At 36.1% G+C, this 25,521-nt stretch overlaps 1 protein-coding gene across 15 annotated transcripts in view; it reads left to right on the forward strand.

Annotated features, from left to right (window-relative positions):
• The window catches only part of LOC5577563 (polypeptide N-acetylgalactosaminyltransferase 5), a 367,508-nt gene that overhangs the window by 336,594 nt on the left and 5,393 nt on the right, over positions 1–25,521 (forward strand). For all 15 annotated transcript variants that reach the window (XM_021846257.1, XM_021846247.1, XM_021846248.1 and 12 more), the window contains 2 exons: positions 20,225–20,364; positions 21,121–21,354. In XM_021846257.1, coding sequence (XP_021701949.1) covers positions 20,225–20,364; positions 21,121–21,354 — 374 coding nt within the window. The remainder of the gene's footprint in view (positions 1–20,224; positions 20,365–21,120; positions 21,355–25,521) is intronic.

Below are 25,521 nucleotides of genomic sequence, written 5' to 3' on the forward strand. Positions count from 1 at the left end.
CTTGAGGATGTATTGATCAAAAAATGTAATTTTACACGTTGAAAGACATGAAAATGATGACAAATTGATTGACATTTCCCTAATAAGATATTGACGTATTTAGAATTCGACACATATTTACGTGATTCGGCTCACTTCTTGGATAAATTTGGAACTGAGTATGTTATGCTCTGCAAGCCAGTTTGAATGACGTAGAATATCTCACTTTTACCTACAATGCCCGTTGAGCTACTGTATGACTAAATTATGTTCAGCTATAAAATTTCTCGTTACTTTGTATAGCGAGCGAAAACTACTGTTACAAGCAGTTGCAAGCCAGTTTGAATGACGTAGAATATCTCACTTTTACCTACAATGCCCGTTGAGCTACTGTATGACTAAATTATGTTCAGCTATAAAATTTCTCGTTACTTTGTATAGCGAGCGAAAACTACTGTTACGACTGTAGATCCCATTTTCTGAACTAACAAGATTGTACAATAGTGTCTGTTGAACTTCAAACAGACTCAATGAACTTGGTTGAATATATACCGTGAAGGTGTGTAGCAAAAATATACTGTCTAATCGAAATGTAAAGTTATAGGTTGTTTTCAACAGCATTCCTCGCGGAGTATTCGGAATTTAGCGGACTTCTTTTAATATCCATGTGACCCGCAAAATAGCGTTTTATACTTCAAGTATAAGAAAGCCGGCTCCAAAGGCACGTTCCCTGCCAATTGGGAGATTTGTGCCATTGTCACATTTGAGCGTATTTCATCATCTAGTCATTTGAGTCATATCCAGCGTTGGCAGAATGGCCAGATACCCATACAAGGTTTACAGAGCTGACTGAATTCGGTTTCTGAAAATGAGTTCGACATGCGATAACTTGCCTCGACCTTAAGTTGGCTGAAGTAAGAGCTTTATATCATGAATTCCATCATGTGGTCCCTCATGTAGTCTTTAAAGACCGCAGTGGAAAAGCCTCTTCAAAAGCTTCCATAATTATCTCATAATTGAGTGTAGCAACGATTACAATATTAACGCATGCACGAGGCATGGTACGCGAATACGCCATTTCATGTTTGCTGAAAGCATCAAAAACTGGATCTTTAAGGTTACCAAAATTGAAGTTCCCTTTACGAGAGTAAGGTACTTGAACAAGCGCCACTTGAGCCGTACCATTCTGCATGAGTCTGCAAAGATTGGTCGTAGTTGATCTTTTATGGTGAAGATTGATCTGAGCTATCCTTACCGTAGAAAATATTTAAACTAGACAGGATTAGGCTTTTTGCAATCTCAGCACGAAAAAAAAACTATCGCGAAAAAAAAAACAGATCGATATCTATTGAAAGTCGCAAAATACGGAAAATCACAGAATACAATATGTAGAATGCATACCAGGCGGTTATCAAATCTAAACCGTTAATATTGCGAGGAAAAACTATGACTACATAACAATAGACGTTCTACAGAACAACACTGTAAAAATTGAACAAAAACTGTGAAAATTGAATTCTTAAGGAAGGTCTTACATGTGACTGAAACGTTGGACATGATTAAAAAGCAGTATTTGTATTTTGCCAAGACTGAAAAAAGCCGACTTCACAGTTTTGTCATAGATTCACATTCTATCTATGTCATTGTCGCATTATGTCTAATTTTGGCGTTAATAGAAAGGCATATTTAATGAAGCCAATATTGACACCAAAATCAACTTCCTAAAAGTGTGAGAAAAACTCCACCTTTGACGTTGTCACCATTGCTTTGCTCCAGTTAATCCAGCAGCAGGTAGCCAACATATATGCTACTGCTGGTTGTGTTATCATCGTCATTTAGCGCCGTCATCCTGTTTTCCGTGTGACGCACGAACCTTACTGGCAGGTCGACAGTCTGTCTGGCTCCCTGATGCTTTGTCCGAATGACGACGACTCTGACCGTGGTGAGGTACAGTGGAGCCCAGAGGGAAAACTCTATCAAATCGTGCCTAAGCCCATCAATCACCGAACTTAACAAGGCCGTCGTCGTACCAACACTTCTTTATTGAGTGGTCCCTGTGCATTAAAGTGGGCCATTTTTATAAAGCAAATATCAACTTGTTAAAATTTTATGTTACACCCCTAAGTTTGTTCATTTGCACCCTCAGAAGCTACTGTGAAAATTTGAGCGAAATCTGTCATCTCTAAGGGGTTTGAAAGGAGCACACAGACTATCGTTTAATTTTTTGAATTAATTTTTTGTTAAATAAAATATGACCCTACTGGCAAATCTACAAATCAGTTATGATAGCAATTTAATGACTTTAGCGCCTATGATGGAAAAGGTAAATAGAACCGTGTTTTACATATGTTTGGTCGTGTTACTTCATGTAAACTTCAAGCACGTTTAGCCCCTCCTTAGATTTAATGGATTCCATTTTAATTTTCACTGTAGCTTCTACGCCTCCAAATCAACAAAATAGGGAGGGGGTTACTTAAGTTTTTTGTAGTTTGATAATTACGGGCCACCCTACTGTGCTGCGTACTCCAAGCACAGATTGGAAACGTGCCTAACAAGTGTGTCACATTTTTTCGCCGATAGTACAGAGTTGTGTTGCCATTGGCGATTATTCTCGCCAAGTGGATTGGAAAAGCAGTATCGGCGAAGTGCGGCAAAAATGTTCAAAAATTGATATTCGGAAGCGATGGAAATGGAACTCATTGAAACGTTCGAATGGCATTCTGTGCCGGTGCTAAGCCGTCCGTCACTTCCAAAGAATCCAATTTACAAAAAGTACCTTCCCCTTACCGCATGCAGTAAATCATGAATATAATCTTTCGACAACGCACAAGTTGAATTGAATCACACGGCTGTTAATACAGATACTCAGACGACGTATTTTTCCCCCGAATCGGAAACGTTTTCCGTAGCACAGCCAGGTGTGTATCTTATCTACATTCTTCAAACAACAAGTTCTTCGTGCTTCAATGGGGCTTGAAAAAATAATTTGATTTTCCCATCTTATCACCAAACCAGCAGTTTGTGCGAATACCCAACCATTACACAGTGTTTCAATTCGACGATTTGACGATCAAAATAGAATAACTTGAAAAGAATAATTATTACCTTTAGAGACTTTGTAGGTAACCATAGGCACTAATAATAAGCTCCAAATCAAAATTAGAAATGCATAAGGGCATTATGTATAACAGCGCTATGATGCAGAAACGCCTTATAACAGCATTTTTATTGCTTAAAAACTGCAATTACTGCACCATTAGAAGCATTAATATATGAAGCGTACAGACATTTAATAAGCACTATATTAGCTCTTTTTTCGCATACAGAGCATCATTCAATGCTATCTAATGTTTTAACAGTTATACTACGTGTTTGCATGTAGTGGTAAAAAGAAGCAAACATAATAGTTCTTACTACCATATTCGCTTATTTTATGACGGGGAGAAATGACGGTTCATATTGGTCTCTTTTCTTCCCACCAATATTTATTTTCTGGGCCAAAGGAATAAATGAGCAGGACTTAGACAATTCAACATTACAGATGTGGCAGGTTCGTGACGCATTCGTCGTAATAAAAACGAAAATGCCAAAAGAATCGAATACGATACAGAGAAGTACTCTAAGGTTTCATTGATAGTAATGGTCCCCTTAGTAGCTAAAATTAATTCTCAACGCTTTTCTGCAATGATATCTCAGACGGATATGGTGCAGTCTAACAGCAAGTACCATGTCTTTATTTCATAGCTTTTCCAGATTTTTCAAGCGAAAGAAACATTTGAAAAATTGTTGTCCTTGTGTTCATTATGAACCCCACCTGTGTCCATAATAGGAATGTATACAAATTTAACGTCCCCTATTATGGACCCTCTATTTAATTCCCATGTTATCCGGCTCGCTGCCAACGAGCCTATTATGGACCCACCTGAAATTGCTAATTATGTACCCTCTTGAGTGGTATTGGTATAATTTACGAAACTGTTCAAATATGTCCATTTATGGGCGCACTGGACGGTATTATAATCACCCTATCCCTTTGAAGAAGCAAATCTCAAGTACCACTCAATATATTGATGCGAAAAATGTAAAACTATAATTCTGGATATGTAGTGCACAACCCAATAAATTTTCAGCTTAATCAGTTCACTGAAACTCGAGATTTGCTTCTGCAAAGTTTTGATGATAATTGTTAGAGTGAGGCAAAATATAGGGAAAATAACACGGTCTCCCGTGTCACCTTATGCATCTAAGACCTCGCCGAGCGACAAATCAGGCAAACACGGCAACATAATGGCTCATTATTAATGAGTTACTACCAATTCTGTGTGCCGAAGGCAACCGATTGCAATTGCGAATGATTGTTTATATTCCGATTCCGCGCGAGTGACATTCGTGTTTGAGTGCTAATGAGCGCTCACTGACTGGAAATATACCAGGCGGAATGATTCAGTGAGCGCGAAATCCGTACATTCAACTGAATGCATTCAGTGATTGAGTGGTGAACGCGTTCTTTCGTGTCTGCCCCTTAAGAGCGGATTGATTCTCTCTCCGCTTCATGCGTCTCTCGATTCATCTCAATCGTTTGCGATTCGTCGGGATTGCGCTCACCTTAAGGCTGATGGCATACCGAAAGAGAAGAGAAGTGAAGTGAAGTGTTGGCGAAAAGAGAAGAGAAGAGGTAAAAATGGTATGGCATATTGGAAGAGGTTTCGAAAGAGTTTCAATGCGCTCCGTGTTTTCATTGATTTTGTGCTTCGGCAACAGCATGCTGCCTGAGACCGGAGAGAGAGCGCGCACGGCTGCTCTATTCGGTTTCTTCTCCTTTCCCATGTCCCATTCGCATCAACAGAGGCCTGTAAAGGCGACTCTGTAGAATGTATCAAGTTTGTTAAAATCATTTCTCATCAAGCAGGAAGACTGCTTCTCGATGGCGTGCGAAGAAATCTACATTCTTTGGGTGTGATCCATAACCGTAGTAAACAATCATTTCCTGGTCCATATTATGGATCACTAGTTAGAAGTGCTAATATTTATATTTAGAATCAACATTCAAGAAAAATGTTTTCCAATGATGAATTCATACTGAATCGAAGCGAACGAGCATGTTTTATGCTATAACATTTGAATTTTACCACCTGTGGGAGCTTATGAATGCTGACGGCACTTCTTACAGAAAACGACCATATAATGATAGCTGTGTGGTACCAACTAAACATTTGTCAAATACACCGTTATTTAGCGGTTGAACATTACAATTGGTAGAAGACAAATAGTATAACATGGGAAAAATATGTTTAACGTAAACGTTTATGTTTTGGGCAAGTTATTCGATGTTGAACGCCAAAGTGATCCGTCACTGTAGGTGATCCGTAACTGCGTGGGCGGAACAACATAAAAATTGGAGATAAATATAACAGAATAAATAAGAAATCTAGAAACGTTTTTCTCAATTAAGAAACAAAAAAAATTTTGAAAATAAAATTTCTCAATTGTACCTTGGCTTTAAGCATTTTTGGAAATTATCTAAAATTAAAAAAAAACCTCAGAAGCCAATACCGGCATTGGAAGAAGAAAACTGCTATGCAGTTTGAAAGCGCGCACAATTTTAATTAAGGACTTACTAGTCCAATAGAAAATCAAGTTACTCAGGACTTCGAAAATATTCTCAATCAAGAGAACGTTTTCGAAAATTCCTGGGATACTGATTTGGAAGAAATGAGAACTATTATTAAAAAATTCAAAAATGTGAAAGCTCCTGGCGATGATGGAATTTTTTACATCCTCATCAAGAAACTTCCCGAAAGTAGTTTATCATTCTTAGTTGATATTTTTAACAAATGTTTTCAATTAGCATATTTTCCTGACAAATGAAAAAATGCTAGGGTTGTACCAATTTTGAAACCAGACACAAATCCTGCAGAAGCTTCTAGCTATCGTCCAATCAGTTTGCTTTTCTCCATCAGTAAACTTTTTGAAAAAGTCATTTTGAACAGAATGATGGCCCACATCAACGAACATTCATTTTTTGCCAATAAACAGTTCGGATTCCGCCATGGACATTCGACCACTCATCAACTTTTACGTGCAACAAATTTGATTCGTTCCAACAAATCTGAAGGCTATTCTACTGGTCTTGCTTATCTAGATATAGAAAAAGCATTCGACAGTGTTTGGCACTGAAGGCTTGATCGTAAAATTAAAAAACTTTAATTCTCCAACATACATTGTTAGAATAATTCAAAGTTATCTGTCAAACCGTACATTTAAAGTTAATTATCAGAACTTCAGGTCTGAAAGACTTCCTGTAAGAGCTGGTGTTCCCCAAGGCAGCATTTTGGGACCAATATTATACAATATTTTCACATCTGACTTACCAGAGTCAGAGATGTCAAAAATCTTTGTTTGCGGATGACACAGGCCTCTCCGCCAAAAGACGAAGCCTGCGTGTCATCTGTAGTCGATTGCAAAAAAGTTTGGATATTTTTTCTTCATACTTGCAGAAATGGAAGATTTCTCCTTATGCTTCCAAAACTCAACTAATAATATTCCCACGTAAACCAAAAGCTCTTTATTTGAAACCTTCAAGTAGACATGTTGTCACGATGAGAGGGGTTCCAATAAATTTGTCAGATGAAGGTAAGTATCTAGGGCTCATGCAAGATAAGAATTTAACTTTCAAAAATCACATTGAGGTCATTCAAGTCAAATGTAACAAATATGTAAAATGTCTCTATCCCATTATTAATAGAAAATCAAAACTTTGTCTTAAGAACAAGCTTTTGATATGCAAACAAATTTTCAGGCCAACCATGTTGTATGCTGTACCAATATGGACTAGCTGTTGTGATTGTAACCAGGAAAAAAAGCTCTTCAGAGAATTCAAAATAAAATTTTGAAAATGATTCTGAAGCTTCCTCCCTTGTATAGTACTAATGTGTTACATAAAATATCCAATGTTGAAACATTGGAACAAATGTCAAATAAAATAATCGATAATTTCAGGCAAAAACGTTACAATCTTCTATTGCCACGATTAATGCGTTATATTTTTAGGTTAAGTTAAGTCAATTGAAAACGTGTTTTTTCTCTTATAAGCAGGTGAAATCAACTCACCTGTAAAAAATCTGAACTGCTACGGCAAATAAAATGTAATATGTTGTTAATAAAATCTTAAATTTGTTTTACCGAATTAGGATGATAGTGTTGTCTAATAACACAGAACACACAGAAGAAATGAATGTTTGAAATGATACTAATAAAGAAATAAAAAAAATGATATCTATCAAGCCTACCGAATATTTTTTTCAAAAAAAGTTATAATTTTCGAGAATTTTGAAATTGAATGCCTTTTTCCAATCAAAATTATTAAACTTCTGCTGTTATGAACGAAAAATTTCTTTAAATTCACTTAACACTTCAGTCGTCGCGCTGTTGTGTTTTGTACAACACTTTTGGAAAAAAAAACTCGCTTTTCGTCCACAACAGCAGTGTGGTGGTTTTGACGGTGGTGAACCGCGCGACGACTGGAAGTTTAAACAATACACTAGTTATAGATATAATATCATGTTTGTATCTATGGAATGAAATAGTATGTTAATTGCATACCTTTTCTACGAGTACTTTAAATGGTTTATGGGAATCTTTTCTAAACTCGAATCATCGATATTATAAACAAGATCACGAATGGTTCCAATTGCAGTTAATTTTTAAGTAAATATTGATTTTCCGAACGGGTAATAATCGATCAAATTTGAGAGCAATTTCCCGTTTTATTGAAGTAAAAGCTATGGTTTTAATGATTGATAACAAATCGACTCTCTTATTTATAAGTCATGGAACATTGTGGTTTTCCTTTTTTTTTCTACGGAATGGCCGAGTGATAATTTTGATGCAGGTTAGTAGTGTTTGATCCTTTGCTCGCGTCACTTGATCCTACGGGGTCGGGTGATGTGAGCAGGATCAACCGTGTTGCGCGCCGCTCGCGTGGCATGATTTATTAGTGGCGCGGATCGCGAAGCAAGTTAGTAGTGTTTGATCCTTTGCTCGCGTCACTTTCTCCTGCGGGGGCGGGTGATGTGAGCAGGATCAGTCGTGTTGCGCGTCGCTCGCGTGGTATAATAAAATAGTGTCGCGGATCGCGAAGCAGGTAGTAGTTTTTGATCTTTTGCTCGCGTCAAATTATTTATCATGGTCTAATCGCTGATCAAAGTGAATCCTGTGACCCAACGATCCTCCCCATTAACAAACATCCCTCCCAGTAACCTTTGTGGAGATGCAGAGGCAAACACGGTCTCCAAATAGCAAAGGTTACACACTAACATTCCTTCCCTCATTCCCACCTGACTGCAAGGACGTGGCCGGCGCCGTTATTGACCCTGTATAAATAGAGGCACTGAATTATGCACACTGAAGAAGATTATAGCCAATCCCAGCCGAACTTCTAGTTGATTCTTTGTGCATTTTCACTGACCTCGGTCAATCACGGAATAGCAACCATTGATATGTGTAGTCAGTCTAAGCTAAGCTAAGGAATGGCCGAGTGATAATTTTGCTTTGGGGAATTTAATGTATAAGATCAGTTCAGTGGTACAAAGCACACATTTTTTTTCAAATATAAAAAAAGAACTTTTCTTTTGTGTTTGTTAATTTAGTTTACTCCCAACTGTTTTCATCAGTTCGAAATTCACGCACAATATTAGTGCTGCCAATAATAGTTCAAATTATCTTCAAGCGTTTTCGCGCGTCGAAGCACCACACGAACTGCTTTCACGCTTGACCACACTTCCCATCCCTCTTCGCATCGCTTCAGTATGCCAGGTAAGCGCGATTTTCATACAACATGCATGGAGAGACCTTCAACGCGTATGCTCCTCTTTCACATCCTCGCTTTCTGTCTGTACTAAGTAATATGGTTTGAGATTTTATCAAACATGCCTTGTCGATTTTTTATATACCGCATTGACAAGTGATCCACAAGGAGCAAATTTGTTTTACGTAAGCCATAGTGTTGCACAAAATATCTAGATACAGTGAAACCTCCATGAGTCGATATTGAAGGGACCATCGACTCATGGAAATATCGAGTAATGGAACAGCAATTCTTTGGATGATAGTGTTACACACAATATTTCACAAAATTTTATTGAACTGGTCCTTGATATTGAATCGTGTTTTTAGAGGCGTTTTACAAACAGTTACTTAAGGTTTATCCGATCAAATTGCCCGGAACCCATAATGGCGTTGTTTTGGTTTTGTTTCACATTGGGCTGGATAGATTATTTTAGATAGGTGAGGTTGGGACGGAGAATATTGCTTTTACCTTGAATTTCAATTTTCGATGGAAAATCCATCTGATTTTTTTTTTCTAATTTAGATGTCAGTATGATCATTCTGTATTTCTGTTTATTTGCTGTCAAATCATCAAACAGTGAACAATCTGCTCTTCAAATCAGCAAAATGGAGTCACATAAAGCCAAGAGTACTCTGAAAATTATACAAGAGTGAATATTCAAACTGATGAAAGTTTAAATCAAAGCCTGAGCTTACATGATCAACTGATCATGTTCTTCGACATCTTTTTATCTCGATTTATGAGGAAAATGTATACAGGAAACAAGACAAATAGAAATAAGGAATATATGATTGACGAATTATAATTATTCATGATTGTAATAAAAATGTTGAAAAATATAGATATTTAAAAGAAAGATTAGTGCTGAACAAGCAAAATATTATTCACCCCTGTTCTTGTTTATATTCAAATGCCATTTCGATCGAAAACAGTTTTTCATTTTCGCCAACAATACCAAGTAGGGATTCTTCCACCACATTTAATGATAAAAGATGTTCTGAAGTAGTTATCAACTGGAGAAAGCAATAAAATAATATAGAAAACAAAAATACTGATTACTGTGATGCATCAAAACCCGGACACCTAAGATGATACACATATTCAAATGCTTGCATACGATTGGTTAATCGCTATTTTATTATGTATTACTTTGGGATGATAGCTTTTAGGTTAGAACTTGATAATTTTCACCAAATTTATAATGAATTTAATGAAAATTGAGTTAATTCTGTATCATGTCGTGTCCATAAATCCGGACACATGAATCAAAATACGGACATTCAAAAAAATCGCAGTCGTTCTTAAAAAAAAAATAAAAACCATTAAACATACCTTGATATCACGATACAAAGATTCATGGATTTGTAAAAATAATGTTGTTCCTCTGTTGGATTATACAGAAACATCATAAAACGTAGGTTTTGAAGTCTTCAAAAGATACTTGTGATATGTGCAATAATTACACATAATTTACAAACATTTTCAGTTAACACTATTTAAAATCACAACGGTACAACATTCAACGAGTTTTCCAGGTTTTCGAACAATTATGATGTTGTATTTCTTTTTGAACTTTGAAAAATTGTATGCTAACACACTGTGTCGGACAGTCTTTTTCTAGTACAGAATTACATGCATTTCATTAATTTCTTCGAAACTATTGACTTTACCGAGAACAAAATACAAACAAATCACTACAGAACATGAATCACATATGATAAGCACGTAACAAACGCGTGATGAATCGCCGAAACGCGATGGCGCATTGAGTAGAATTTCTTTGGTTATCGTTAATTTTGAAAGCAAACGCGTCCTAGCGGAACCGACTTTTGTTTTTGTCTTTGTTAATGATTTACAAGACTAACTTGATGTCGATTCATGTTACAATGGTCAACAATAGTTAACATTAATAGTAGGAATAATATTCTCACACTAGGAAGGATATTTAACATTGAAATGATTGAATTCACTAGTGTCCGGATATTGGTCCTGTCCGGATTTTGATTCATCACGGTAACAGTTTATCAATAAATCAGTTGTAATTATGATAAGTTACAAAAGTTAATTCATTTAATTATAAAATTCCCTATTTGTGGATTTAATTTACTAGCAAACGTTCTGATCCGTGCTCCATTTACGCCAAGAACGAGCGCAGTCATATCATATTCCTCTAGCGTTCACTAGCGTTCTTGCGCGTCGAAGCAGCAAATGATTTCCACAGATCTCTTTGAACCTCTTCACTTCGCCTTCAGTATACCAGGTAAGCGCGTTTTCCATATAGTTTGCATTGAGAGAGCTTTGACTCTTTTCTCTTCTCTCCTTTTATCCCTTCTCTACTCCTGCAATATGTCATCGCCCTAAGAGCTCTTAGCTGTTACTGAACATTTGGTGATGGCAGCAGATGCTTTGCTATTTATTATCGGTAGCGTTCGAGTGAGTGAGTGAATTTTCCCATGCTTAACTCAGACCGATTATTTGAATACGCAAAAGCACAAAATAATGTGTCCCAAAATTGGGCGTTTGTCACATGGTCTAATATTGGCACTAAAGGTGCAGAAAAGCACGACATTATAATGGCACACTATTTTACCTTTTCTGCCATTAAATGCGTATATAGAGTCGACATGCACCAAATGATTGCACTATATGTGCATATTACGTTGTTATCGTGTCATATTATCCTGCTTACTTGTGTTGGTGTTCGAAATGATATAAATATGCGTTACTTTGGGTGTGCTGAGTTTGATGAAAAATCCGCCTAAAAGCGATACATAAAATTGAAGCTAGAGATTTTGCATCTTTGAAAAGCAGTCGAGTATGTTATTACAAACAACTTTGTCAATGACACGACATTTCTGTAAGCGTTTTTGAAGCATTTAAACATTCTTAAAACATATTTTTTGTGAATTTTGGTCATTATCTATCATGTATAGTTGAATTGAAGTTGAAAAAAATGTTTATATCAAACATTTTCCTTATATTTTCAAATTACTACTAACCGTAATATAGTGGAGTGACGTAAGCGCCATGTCAATTTACAGCTTAGTTTGTCATATATCTTCAGAAATATTGAAATTGTGATATTTCTGTAACATATTATTACGAAAACTAATGCTCATCAACTACTCAATTGTTTTTGTTCGATAGTCAAATAGTAAGCTAATATTCAAAATGGCGTTTGAGTCAAACTGCAAATTACGATAGAAAATATTCTCCCCAAAAATTAAACTTGATTCTTGCTATGATTTATGGACCTACTTCCCTTCTATTCTCACTTGCCTCGGTGTACCTTAACCAGAATATTGTAAATTACAAGGAAGTTTTCAAACCTGAAATTGTTAAATTTTCGATATTTGATCTGTTATTATTTTTTGTTTACCAAAGTTATTACTTGTACGTAATAGAATAAAATAAGAACTTACGACGTCACGAAACTTGCTGAGTCATTTTGAGTAGAAACAAGATTTTTTATGTGTAATGGGCGAATATTTATCATGAATGCACTTAGCTATTCAACGATACGAGATAGACACTTTTTGTTTTCATCAAAAACGTGTGTTTTATCATTTGTCGAATTCCATGTCAAATCGGTTAGATTGATGCCTAAATGTTTTTGATTAGATGTCAGCCTAAATGTTTTTCGAGGATGCATAATATATATCCAAAATACAAATTTTATCACCAAAGTTCGCACCAATTTGCTCATTTTGTTAAAATAATTGAATTTCTGTTGTCTACATTTAGGCGCTTTCCGAGGTATTCTTGAAATTACATTATCAATTATTTCGTGGACAACTGATCTATTTCACCTGTCAACATTATAGTCACGTAATCCATGTCCATATTCTTGAAGTTAGGTACGGTTTGTAAAAAAATGATCCTAGGGGTGTTTCCTCTAGAGCAATAAAAGCATATCCAAAGCATTGGATGTTTTTGCTGTTAAATTCAGTTTTCTATCCAAATGTCTCTTGTTGAAAGACTCGAATTTTATTAACAATATATGTATTATATAATATATTTCTTATTATTGATAATCATCCTGATCTAAAAAATCTTAAATTATAACATATGCTTTAAAATTTGTCATGATTCTCATGGAGCTTTAGTGTGGAAAAAATAATGTATCGGTTTTATTGCTTTAAGGAAAATTTGAACACCCTTCTTCATCGTTCTGACGTTACGTCCCAATTGGGACAGATTAGTGTTCTTATGAGCATATATAGGAGAAGGTATCGACCGTGATTGTTTTATATTATTTTTGTTATGCCTAAAGCGTTCATGCGACTCAAAGGTAAAGGAAGTCTATAGAAGATTTTTGTAAATGATGGAAATTAATAAGTGGAAGGGAGCGACAAGATTGAAATTTTATTAGGTGGTTTAAATTGAGCAATCCATTTTAAAGTCAGTAAGCATCGAAGCGTCCTGTATTCTACGAATTTCAATTAAATTTGTTCTTCAAAGGCGTAGAGATCGAAAATTCAATGTTGTTTTAAGAATATTTCAAGAAGAAGAACAGTTTACTTCGGTAGACTGCATGAGATATTTGCAGGCTGAATATTTTTGACTGAACCGACAAGCAAAGCCAACACTCGTGTTTTTTAAATCAATTCCGATTTTATTTGCTTGATATCCATAAGAAGGATTTTGAAGAGATAATATTTTGAACGAATTGAGGTCCGTGTCCGGGATTCGAAGCTTCAGGGCCATTCGAATCAATTTATTGGGTAGGTACATTTTTTAACGAAAAAAACTAAATAACTGAATAAAAAAATCGCTCTTTAAAATATATAAAAACGATTCTGGGAAATCTCCTGTTCTGGAGAATAACGTAGGGTAGGACAAGACGAAGCAGATTGAGCATGACATGAGCAGCAGCAGCAGCGGCGCCTCCGGGCTACAAAGCCATTAGGATCCATCAGAGATACCTTCCAACACAGACGGTGGACGGCTGGCTGGCTGGGAAAAATGTGGAACACTGTGGCCAAAGCTATCCAGCCGGCAGTGTTGTTGAATGGGATTTTTCCTTGATAAATTATTTATCTGCATTTTTATTTCGATCCATTTCCTTCGTGCCCCGAAAATAGATAGGCCATTTTGGGCAGGTTTGGTTTGGCCTCTTTTGGTCCACTGTCGAAATGCCGCTGCTGGCCAGGTTAAATAATCCAAATGGTTGATACTTATCGTTCGGGCGGACGGAATCAAGGGTCACATCCGGCGCGGGTTTCATTGCTTTAGGTTTAAGGTCGGGACCCGAATCGAATCGTCTTAGCATTTAGAAGGATTTAGGATAGGTTTCACCGGAAAGTAATACCGAAAATAAGTAGACTTAATACTATTACCAATTGAATTTAAGAGGCGCCGACCTCAAAAGGTAGACAATTGCGTTGTTTTGTGCCAGGATGATAATGTTCGAAGGCAGAATCGTTTAGGGAAATTATAGATCAAATCAGTATAGCTGGGATGCAAACTCATCTAAAAATCCTGTAAATTACTGCTAAGAGAAATTGTTTATTAGGTTGCTCCATAAAAATGTATTTGCCATATGTCAAAAAGTTAACTTGCTCACCCCGTAAATGATAGATAGTGTCAGAAGCAAAAGCTTCACACATCGGCACACATCCTAAGAATTCCAATTTGATGTTACTGATCGCTAGTATATGCTAAAACTAAAGGGTGGTGTTTTCGATTTTCTCACATTGGTGGACCTAAAGTGCTAAACAGTTTGCTAAAAAAGCCCGTTTTTTGATAAATCTTAGAATGTTGCAAGTTTGAGGTCAAAAACTTGAAAAAAAACACCTCTGTGACGAAGTGAGTTGAATATAGGTATCAGGAATTGAGTATATCTGCTTATGTATTTTGTTTTTTGAAAGTTCTATGTTATTAGCATTCCCTGAGCTTTAACAAAATTTTATTTTATTTGTATATGAGGCAAGCAAAAAATAACATCACTCAACACGATCAATAATGCAAATAATGAATATTATTTCATAACTTAGTTAGCTTCATACAGTATTGGACAAAACATTTGCAACTTTTTCGATTTTCCATACAAAATGCCCAACTTTAATAAACTAAATCTCAGTTATTTATGGACCGATTTGAATAAAATTTTCACAGAATATCAGACATTACTTGAATTTTAACATATATCTTTGAGTGATTTTTCCAATCACAAGTTGAAAAGCAGTAACGGTTTGACTAAAGTGGAGTTTTTGACGATTTTTTATAATTTACATAACTAAACATATTGAAGGAATAGCTTCATGGTATCTTCAGCAAAGTTGTAGATTTTGACGAGATGAATAAGTTTGCTTAAGACAGTTTTTGTGTAGGGCTATCAGATTTTGAGATAAAAAGTTTTGAATTTTTCGTCGAAAATTACAGTTTAGTCGAACCGTTATTACTTATAAACTCGTGATTGGAAAAATTATTCAAAAATATATGTTAAAATTCAAGTTATATCTGATATTCTGTGAAAGTTTCACTCGAATCGGTCCATAAATAAGTGAGATTTTGCTTATCAAAGTTGGTCATTTTGTATGGAAAATCGAAAAAGTTGCAAATGTTTTGTCCAATACTGTAAATCCGAATGACCATTCCAAGCCACACATTGTTCGGAAATTGAATAGGTGTTATGTTTATGAGTTTTTACATCAGTACGGCTAAGTGGGAAAAGCTCACGTAGCATTGAAAATGTATACACTGTTAAAAATATATACACAGTGATTTTTTTAATTTTTGCTCAGAGGAGGCTAGAGTAAGTAGAACACGGTTTCTTATATTTGACTAGAGAAGTTCTGATAGAGTCTGCTGTCAGACCTTAGTTCAATATTGGACACCGTGTACTAATAGCATAAAACTTCTAAATTCAAAAGTTGGTTCTGGCGCTCATCATCATTCTATAGTGCCATAAAGTATGAAAAAATTTTAAAGTGTAGGGAATTTGGCACCAACATATATCGAACGTGTGCTTTGGAGAAGAAAAATGAATTTCATTGAACGTATTGAAATGCTGTAAAAAATAGTGCGAAGTAGAATCAATCAATCCGAACAAAAGCACGCACTCGTTAGTCATTACATTTTTTTTTCCACTGCTTCATCCCTTGCCATTTCTCGTGCGGACATTATTTATTCACTAAAATCCATAGTCATCTTCGTTCGCTGCCTGATTTCATCCGAACGCTAGTAGTAATATAATATGTGCCACTGCTGTGTAATGTTGCTTCTGCTGCAGTGTAAACTCAACTGCAAACACACTGTCGATATATTTCATTGCTGTCTGCTCTACCTCATACCTAGTCATAGCTGTACCGCGACGTTTCGTGCTCCAAGTACACTGAAACCTTCATTTATGGGATGGGTCTAGGGTGCGTAATTAGAATTTTACGTATATGCAATAATTACGTAAATAAATTTTGTGTGAATGACAAATAAAACATGTGTGACAAAGCTTGTAAAAAGTTATGCCAGCTATAGCTAGCCTAAGTGTTGTAGGTCAGCCACGAACTCCATAGGAAACAGCTCTTCAAATTTACAAGCTAACTAGTGCACAATGGTCGGGCTCCATATGAATGGGCGGTCAAAACTACCAAAAACTTTCATTTTCACCTTAAGTATTAAATTATTATGATCCTTTATTTATATGAAACTAAAATTTAAATTTCTTTCACTTGTATGACGTAAAATTTGCTGAAGTCAAAAAATTGAAAATTGTAACAATAAAATAAAGTGCAAAATTCATTTTTAAGTAATGCAATATTTCCCCAAATTTACGCACTATCTGAAAGCTTATGGATCAACACTTTTACAACACAAAGTTCATTTAAACATATTTAATACATATTTAATTTGATTGCATTTGTAATAAAAAAAATAAAAAATAAATTACGTACGTGTGAATGACCCCTTCTGAAACAAAACGCCAAAAAATTCAGATTACATATTTCATTATTTAAGACGATAAAACTAGTTTTAGCCAAACCTCATTTTCTCCGACCATTGTACAGTGGTCTCTTGAAGGTATATGAACAGCATTTATATCCATTATATATTTTGTAAAGTCTTAACGTTCGACGATTGTTTAAGCTTATACGAGAACTCTTTTGAATATAAAGAGTTCTTGAATAACCTTAAAAGATTGTTTAACTTAAAACTCTATAAAATTTATTTTTATGATCCTATAATGGGTTTAAATGCTGTTCATAGACCTTCAAGAGATCACTGGTATGTCTTCAGGCTCATGAAAGTATATACTGTCATGTTTCGAATTTAACGTCTGTTTGAGGTTATATAAGAGCTCTTTTGAGTTCAGATCTTCAGATCGACACTCTTCTTCTTTCTGGCGTTACGTCCCCACTGGGACAGAGGCTGCTCCTCAGCCTAGTGTTCTTATGAGCACTTCCGCAGTTATTAACTGAGAGCTTACTATGCCAATGACCATTTTTGCATGTGTATATCGTGTGGCAGGTACGAAGATACTCTATGCCCTGGGAAGTCGAGAAAATTTCCAACCCGAAAAGATCCTCGACCGGTGGGATTCGAACCCACGATGGGCGGGATTCGATGGTCTTGCTGAATAGCTGCGCGTTTACCGCTACGGCTATCTGGCCCCAGATCGACACTCGTAATCAGTAATTTTTTGAAGGATTATAAACAAGATTGATACTCATACGGACCCACCGTACCATGTTATTAGAACAACATTTGTTTAAGATTCTAGTCCAAGAACTGCTTAAAATACAGATCACCAGATTTAAAAACGCAACGAGTGAACATTCAGAACTGTTTAGGGACAATATGTTGAAAGACAAAACGTTGAATACCAAACGTCGAAAGGGACAAAACGTCGAAAGGACAGAGCGTCCAAAGCAGTTAATTTTTACAACGAAAAGTTTTTCAGATTTCGTTTTTCATATAGCGTTTGACTAAATATGTTATAAATAACGTTTGGCACATAGTCAAATTATTGATTCTTTCAGAAGAGAATCATTCCTCTAAAAAGTTTTTGTGTTCTTCAGATTTTCTCTTTTTGACTCTTTGATGTTCTGTCCTTTCGGTTACGTAACCCATCCTATCAGAATGTTACGAACAATGCACAATAATCTAGCAAGCATATGCATTTAGAGTATCAAAATTAAACTTTAGGCAACAACTGTCTTCTACAAAGTTGTTTGTATTAGTTAAGCGATTTGCTCGATGTTATTCAAAACTAGGGTGGTACACATTTTCATAGAAATGAAATGGTCAATATTTTTATTTGTAAACATTATTACATACATGATTCAGCAGAATTATAGTGCTTACAATTTCAAGAAACTTTGTCTAAACAAGTTTTTTTATACTGTTTCAACTAATGTAGATTACTTTGATGAAGTATTACAGTTCGAAACGCTGGAGTCCGAAAACTACTTTCCACGGACCGCCCTATATCAACATAGGAAAAAACAGCTCTAAATCTGGGGGTTGCGAACCGGATATAAACAAGCAGCCAGGCTGCTGTCAAGCTCAAATTTTCATCAAAATTATCCGAGTATGCCTAGAAGTGTGCAGTCATAACTTCATCACGCTAAACAATGTTATACATTTTACGTGATACAGAAACTATGAACTGTTGAGAAACGTTTTACCTGGTCTTATTGATGCGTCATGTATTCAGATCTTTTGTAAAATATATTTATACTAACATACGGTCATAAACTATCTGTTAGAGCTGATTCATTGGACTTATTACCCTCATAGAATTGCAGAAGCTTAGTGTGAAGCATTTTAAGTGTGCACCTTGAAAATGGTTTCCTGCGATACAAGCAAACATACAACGGTTAGCACTGGTGGAAAAAAATGTGTTCAAATTGAATGACCAAAATGTTCGAGACCGCACCACTCAGCTTTAAATGGGTCAATTTAAGAGCTCAAAAAAAAAACTTTTTTGGCGATGTTGCTTAAAAAGGAATGGTCAAAAATTGTGGTGAAGCATGTATACCATAAGTTCTACAATAGTTGTCTATTTCATTTCTATGAAAATGTGGATCCTCCTTTTTTAAATAACATCAAACTATGGACCAAACTAATACAAATGTAGAAGATAATTTTTGTCTAAAGCTTCCTTTTTGGGCGAAACATGCCGGAATCCAACCATGGTTGTCACAAAACGCTGTATCGATTTTCGCATATTTTCGAAATCGAAGAACCGCATAGTCACAAAAAGTGATCATTGTACCTCAAGATACTGATCATTTAGAAGGACAATTTTTTTACAAGTTTGTCCAGGTGGAAAAGTACTTTCAATTGAACATTTTGGAATTCGAGATGGTGGCCTAGAAAACAAAATGGCGACTTCCGTTTCTTGGGAATCACCATTTTATTTTCATGGACCGGAAGTCGCCATCTTGTTTTTGAGGCCGCCATCTTGAATTCCAAAATGTTCAATCAAAAGTAATTTTCAACCTGGGCAAACTGTAGAAAAATCATGCCTCTGAATGATCAGGATCTTTAGGTACAATGATTTTCATGAACCGGATGTTGCCATCTTGTTTTCTAGGTCGCCATCTCGAATTCAAAAATGTTCAATGGATTACCTGCCTTGCTCTTGCTCACAGTTGATCAGCAGAAGTTTTCTCGTTTCATTTTGTATGGCGAAAGGCATCTAACTTCTAATTTCTCGTAAATGAAAGCATTAATCGAAAAAATATTTGGTAGGCGTGATAGTCATTATCACGTGCAACGTGTACCAAATATTTTTTTCGAAAACAGTTGCCACTTTTGAGAAATAATTCGTTAGAAGCTTTTCGCCATTCATTGAAGACTAACTCATTGGAAATCAAATAACTCAGTTATTTAATTTCCAATGATTAAGCTCTTAACGATCATTGGTTACCTTTATATAACTATCTTAATACCTAGGCTCCAAAGAGTTCGTGGGTTCAAGAAGATCTTAGATTATCAGGAAGGATATAGATTAAGATTTTACTTCCCTATAGCGTAAACATCATTGTTCAGAATTTTCAAGACGTTCATAAGTATGTGCTGAAGCTAAACGAATTCCAAAGAAATTACGTAAATGAAGGTTTCATCGTAGCATTTTTGTACGCTTCGAAACACACCCAGAATCCGCTTTACCTTTATATGTAGAATCCCTATTTGCGTTCCCTTCGCGCGCTACCGAATCTGTCGACATGCATAATATTGTGTTTTTGTATTCATACTGTTTATACACACATCCTTTCACTTCACTTCATGTAGAACGAAAATAGCAAACATAAAGCCAGACAACCCAAATTTATTTAAATCGATTGTCGAAAATAACGCTACTTTCTCTTGGTTTTCTTCTTCCCAACTCGCGTGTTTTCCTTGCGAATGATTTTCCGTTTTCAATTGTAACAACATCACAAAAAATCACAGGAGCTCGCAAGGCTTCCGCAGGCGACGTCAGCGAACGGAAGGAACTTCGCGAGAGACTGAAGTGCAAGAGCTTCCGCTGGTACCTGGAGAACATCTACCCCGAGAGTCAAATGCCACTGGATTACTACTTCCTGGGCGAGGTATGTAACGTAGCTACAGTATTGGACAATACATTTGTAAACTTTTCGATTTTCCATACAGGGTCAAATTTAGTGGGTTAGAACTGAGTAATAACTCAAATAATAATGGACCGATTTGAATAATTTTTTTACAGTTCTTCAGACATATTTAACTCGAGTTTCAAACCCAATAACGGTTTGACTAAAGTGATTTATTGACAAATTTTAATAATTGTGATAACTTGAACAAAATTAAAAGAATAGCTTCATGGTATCTTTAGCAAAGTTGTACATTTAGACGAATTCCACGCCAAATAGGTCAGTTACTGAACTAGATCATCTTCGATTTGGAGTCAATTTTACAAATGTATTTGCTTGCAGACTCCATACCAACTTCATCATTTGTGTTATATGGCCAGACACAATACTTTTCTAAATCATCAAAAAATATTTTTTTAGAAACGAAAGTATTACAAACTTTGTCGATTCGTATTCTGCAGCACCTACAAAATGATTTCTGTAGTAAATTGAGCACATACATTAGCATACAAGATGGCATAGTTGACTGATATCGTTAAATAATGCAATTTTAACAGTCAATATCTCAATTTGTATGGAAAATCGAAAAATTTACAAATGTCTTGTCCAATACTGTGCACATATACCGGATAGTACACGTACGAGAAAGCATATGCTATCCTTTATCCTGTCTCAGGGCGACAATCGCTAAATTATTCCTCCTTTGTGTGTGCATGCACATGCACACTTCCATTGCAGATTCGAAACGTGGAAACGGGCAACTGTCTCGATACGATGGGACGCAAATCAAACGAGAAGATCGGCAGCAGCTACTGTCACGGGCTCGGAGGCAACCAGGTGTTTGCCTACACCAAACGGCACCAGGTGATGTCCGACGATAACTGTTTGGACGCGTCGAATGCCCTGGGGCCGGTCAATCTGGTCCGGTGCCACGGGATGGGTGGCAATCAGGAGTGGGTGTACGACGAAGAGGTATGTTTGCTGGATCAATTTACTGTTTTTCTTTATTTGTATGGAGGGATCAATCATTCACACTTTTTTTATTCTAAAATGCTTCCTCTTTTTTCTGTATTTTATACATTGCTTGTAAGTTTTAACTGGCCTATCCCTAGACCCCTAGAATCATGAGTTACTTAATGCTGTGCATTATTTAGTGACAGCCAAGTGGTTAGAGTCCGCGGCTTCTAAGCAAAGCCATACTGAAGGTGTCTGGGTTCGATTCCCGGTCGGTCCAGGATCTTTTCGTAATGGATATTTCCTTGACTTCCCTGGGCATAGAGTATCATCGTACCTGCCACACGATATACGAATGCTAAAATGGCAACTTTGACGAAGAAAGCTCTCAGTTAACAACTGTGGAAGTATTCATTGAAGACTAAGCTGAGAAGCAGGCTCTGTCCCAATAGAGGACGTAATGCCAAGAACAAGAAAAACGATGAAACTCCTTGATCAAAACCTGATAAACCTTAAGGAGAGAGAGCTACTGCAAGTAGCTCTGGAGGATCTTGTTGGAGGTGTTGTTGCGAAGTATTCTGTAGACAAATTGCTGGAATAATTGGTTGACAAAAAATATCAATAGGGGGGTCCGTAGCCTAGAGGTTATGCTTTCGCTTCATAAGCGGAAGGTCATGGGTTCAATTTCCAGCCCCTCCACAAAAAAAAAACCCGTCCAGCCACCAGAAGACGCCGGACCGTGCTTTGGGGAACATATCCATCCTCCGTCAGTATCAGATGGTGACTGAGACAAACTGACCCTCTTCGCAGGCAGCTAGCCTCAAAACGACTTAGAAACACGGCAAAATGAACCACCGCAAGAGCAAAGGACAATGGCATATGAAAATCGATTGGACTGAACAGCAGAGCTCTCTCCTACCTGCTCGGTGTGAGAGTAAAAGAGTAGAAGAGAGTGAAAGCAGATGTAAATATAGATTAGTTAAAAATAGATCTGTATCGGTATAGTAGATACAGATGAACTGATTCCGGCACAGTAGTGGCTATAAGCACGGAGTGCCTTGAAAAAAAAAAAAAAAAAAAAAAAAAAAAAAAAAAATAAAAATAAAAAAAAAACTTTGTCATAGAACAATTTAGAAAAAAAAAAAAATCAAACGAAGCCCTTGATAATATTCTACCTAATTTTCAGAACTGAAAAAGCTCTAGTGGGCTTCGTGTCCATCCCTAGAGTCTCTTGAGTAATAACTGAAACAAAAGCCCTTTGAAAATGGCTTGATACACACTGGTAAAATCTAAGTAGGAACTCCCTGAAGGAGAATCACCCCAAAAAAATTGGAATGATCCTTTGTAATCTTTAAAATATTTTCTTGGTAGCAACTGGAGAAACTGGAGGTATATCTTTTAAATTCCTTAACCTCTTTAGCCTTTTTTCAGAAACGTTGCTGTTGAGCCCTTTTTAGCCCACCCACGCAAACAAACACTACTATCAGAAAGATTGGTGTTAGCTCTTCGTGATAGTGGTATTGGTGAGCGTGACCGAATTGAATTGGGCTCAACAGCGTCTTGCAAAGACCATGTTTACCAATGTCGATGTGCCCTTTTCAAATGTTTGTCCAGATTTGATCGATTTTTTCAAGTTCGTTGAAAAATTAGCTTCACTTTTTCAAGCTTTCGCTTTTTAGCTTCACTAGCAACGTTGACTATGCCTGTAAAACAATTCTACCCCATTACCCCGAATTCCATTACCCCCAATGCTATTTCCCCGAATTTACAATTATCTTGACATTGATAACAGATATTGGTATTCGGGGTAATGTCATTCGGGGTTATGGGTCGTTCGGAGATATGGAATTCGCGGTAATGGCATTCGGGTTAATGTCATTCGGGGTAATGGCATTCGGGGTGATGGGGTAGAATCTCGATCAACTTTGATACTGTCATTGTCCAGCTCTATTGATTTGTATATATTTTAATTATAATTTTGCCCTTTTCTAATGTCAATCTAGACAATATGTGTACGTTTAAATTTATGCAACTTGCTAAATTGAATGTAATAAGAACAACCGCATAGGATCCCGCATAGAAAAATACAATTTGCCTATGTTTCCAAACAATATGTTACATGTAATTGAAATGGTTGAAATATCACAAACAGTTGCAATAATGTCGAACATTATGAAACCTCAAACTCTCAACAATAAAAAACGTTTTGGTTGCGCCATTGCGAATAGTTACAATACGGGAATATGTACTTACATTGTTGAATGGTATGAAGTCAAAACTCGGAGAAAAAGTAGCAACATAAGTTCACCGTCTGTGGAATGGTAATAGCTTATATTCGTGCAATACATACACAGATGAATATTTTACAATATACTACTTTTATTTAACAATTTGCCAAACAGTTGAATGACTGGTGTAGGTATAAGCGATGCACGCTTGAAAATTTACACTGTGATGAAATTCCCACTATATTTGTAGAGCTTACATATTTTAAAACAAAACAAAAAAAATCTCCACAGATTCGATTAAAACACTGAAACAACGCTTCTACTCCTATTTAAAAATGTAAAGTAAAAAAATAACTGCCATGTAAAATTTGTAACATACGCTCTGTTCAATTTTTCATGCGTGTTTGTTTTCACGCTGTCTGAAAAAATAGAAAAATAAAAAAAACTCGTGAGCTTATAATTTTTGCTCCTACTAGTTTGCATTCGTTTTTTTTTTTTTTCAACCAACGTGATGTTAGAACCGAATCCGGAACTGCTGGTAAGTAAGCTGATCCCAAGTTTGATTTTTTGAATTAGCATGTAATGTGCAACTGCTTTTTTCCTCCAGAAATGATGTGCGATGGAATCCTCCAAGCAGGAACGAGTATAAATCGAAGAACCGGGACGGAATGATGGTCAACCGTGCCGATAAAGCTCGTTGTCGCTGCTTCATATTGCACCTAATCCACCCAGTGTCTAGTGTTCCTAATTACGGTCTTAATTACAGACGTGGAAATTCCAGTGATTAAATACAAAAATTGTGTACAAATGTTTGGGAAGGATTTAGTGATGAAAAATAATCATTTTTATAAAAAACAATTCTACTTCATTATTTTTTTTTATAACGAATAATGAAACAAATAGAACATGTGGACTGAAATCATTTCAAACAAGAAAAATGATTATGTATTTTTAATTGAAATGAGTTTTTCCACACGTACCTACTTGTTTCATTGCCTCTTCTTAGAAATATCCCCGTACATTGGTTAATTGTCTAAATGTAATGTAAATGTAAAATACCATGAAGTACCATAAACCTATAATTACCCATACATTATTTGCTTTTTATAAATAAATATGGTTTAACAATTTCTTAACTGATTGCCTTACATTGAATTTGGCAAAAAAATGGATGGTTTACGTACCTTTTTGCATACCATCCACGACAAATTTTGTTCGAGAAAATCGTCGTTTTTGAATGGTTACATAACTTAACCGCCTATTCCCCACATTGTTATTTGTCCATTTACCATTCAGCAAACTGTCGAAACAGTCCGCGGTAGTGTTGCTTTATTGTTATTTTAGATGTTATAGGAAACTGGCTAGATATTGTCGTTCATGGTTGTGGATAGTTTGGGGAATAGTGCGAATACGGTTCTGGTTTATGTGGGGAGTAATGATTATGTATGCACCTAACCGTTGATTATAGATGGAAGGGGATTCACCATGTAATATTCTTTCCATACACTTGAAAAGGGCGTATCTAAACATCCTGTAAATAAATTATTCATACATATTTGAATGCTTTGAACACTTATCTAAATCACTATCAAGCGTTTGATTGGAAGATATAATTTTTCGAGTATTGGCCGATTAGTAATAAGGAATCATGCACGAATTATGTCACGCTCCAAAGGGGGGGGAGGGGGTCGAGCGTGACAAGCCTTACAAAAATTTCGTAGAATTCATACAAAAAGTGTGTAAAAGGGGGGGAGAGGTCAGAAAAGTTGAAATTTAGCATGACTCAATTTGTGTACTATCCCTAACTAAATATAGTATTGACCCTTTTCAAATGTCGGTCTTGATAACTTTTAGAAAAAAGTATTTTTCAATATCTAAAACCAGATAAAACAAAATAAAACTACAACATTTTATTATAATCTGTTTGTTTAAACAACTTAAAGTGGCATACATCATG

The sequence above is a fragment of the Aedes aegypti genome, chromosome 2, assembly GCF_002204515.2.
Source record: "Aedes aegypti strain LVP_AGWG chromosome 2, AaegL5.0 Primary Assembly, whole genome shotgun sequence".
Lineage (NCBI taxonomy): Eukaryota > Metazoa > Arthropoda > Insecta > Diptera > Culicidae > Aedes > Aedes aegypti.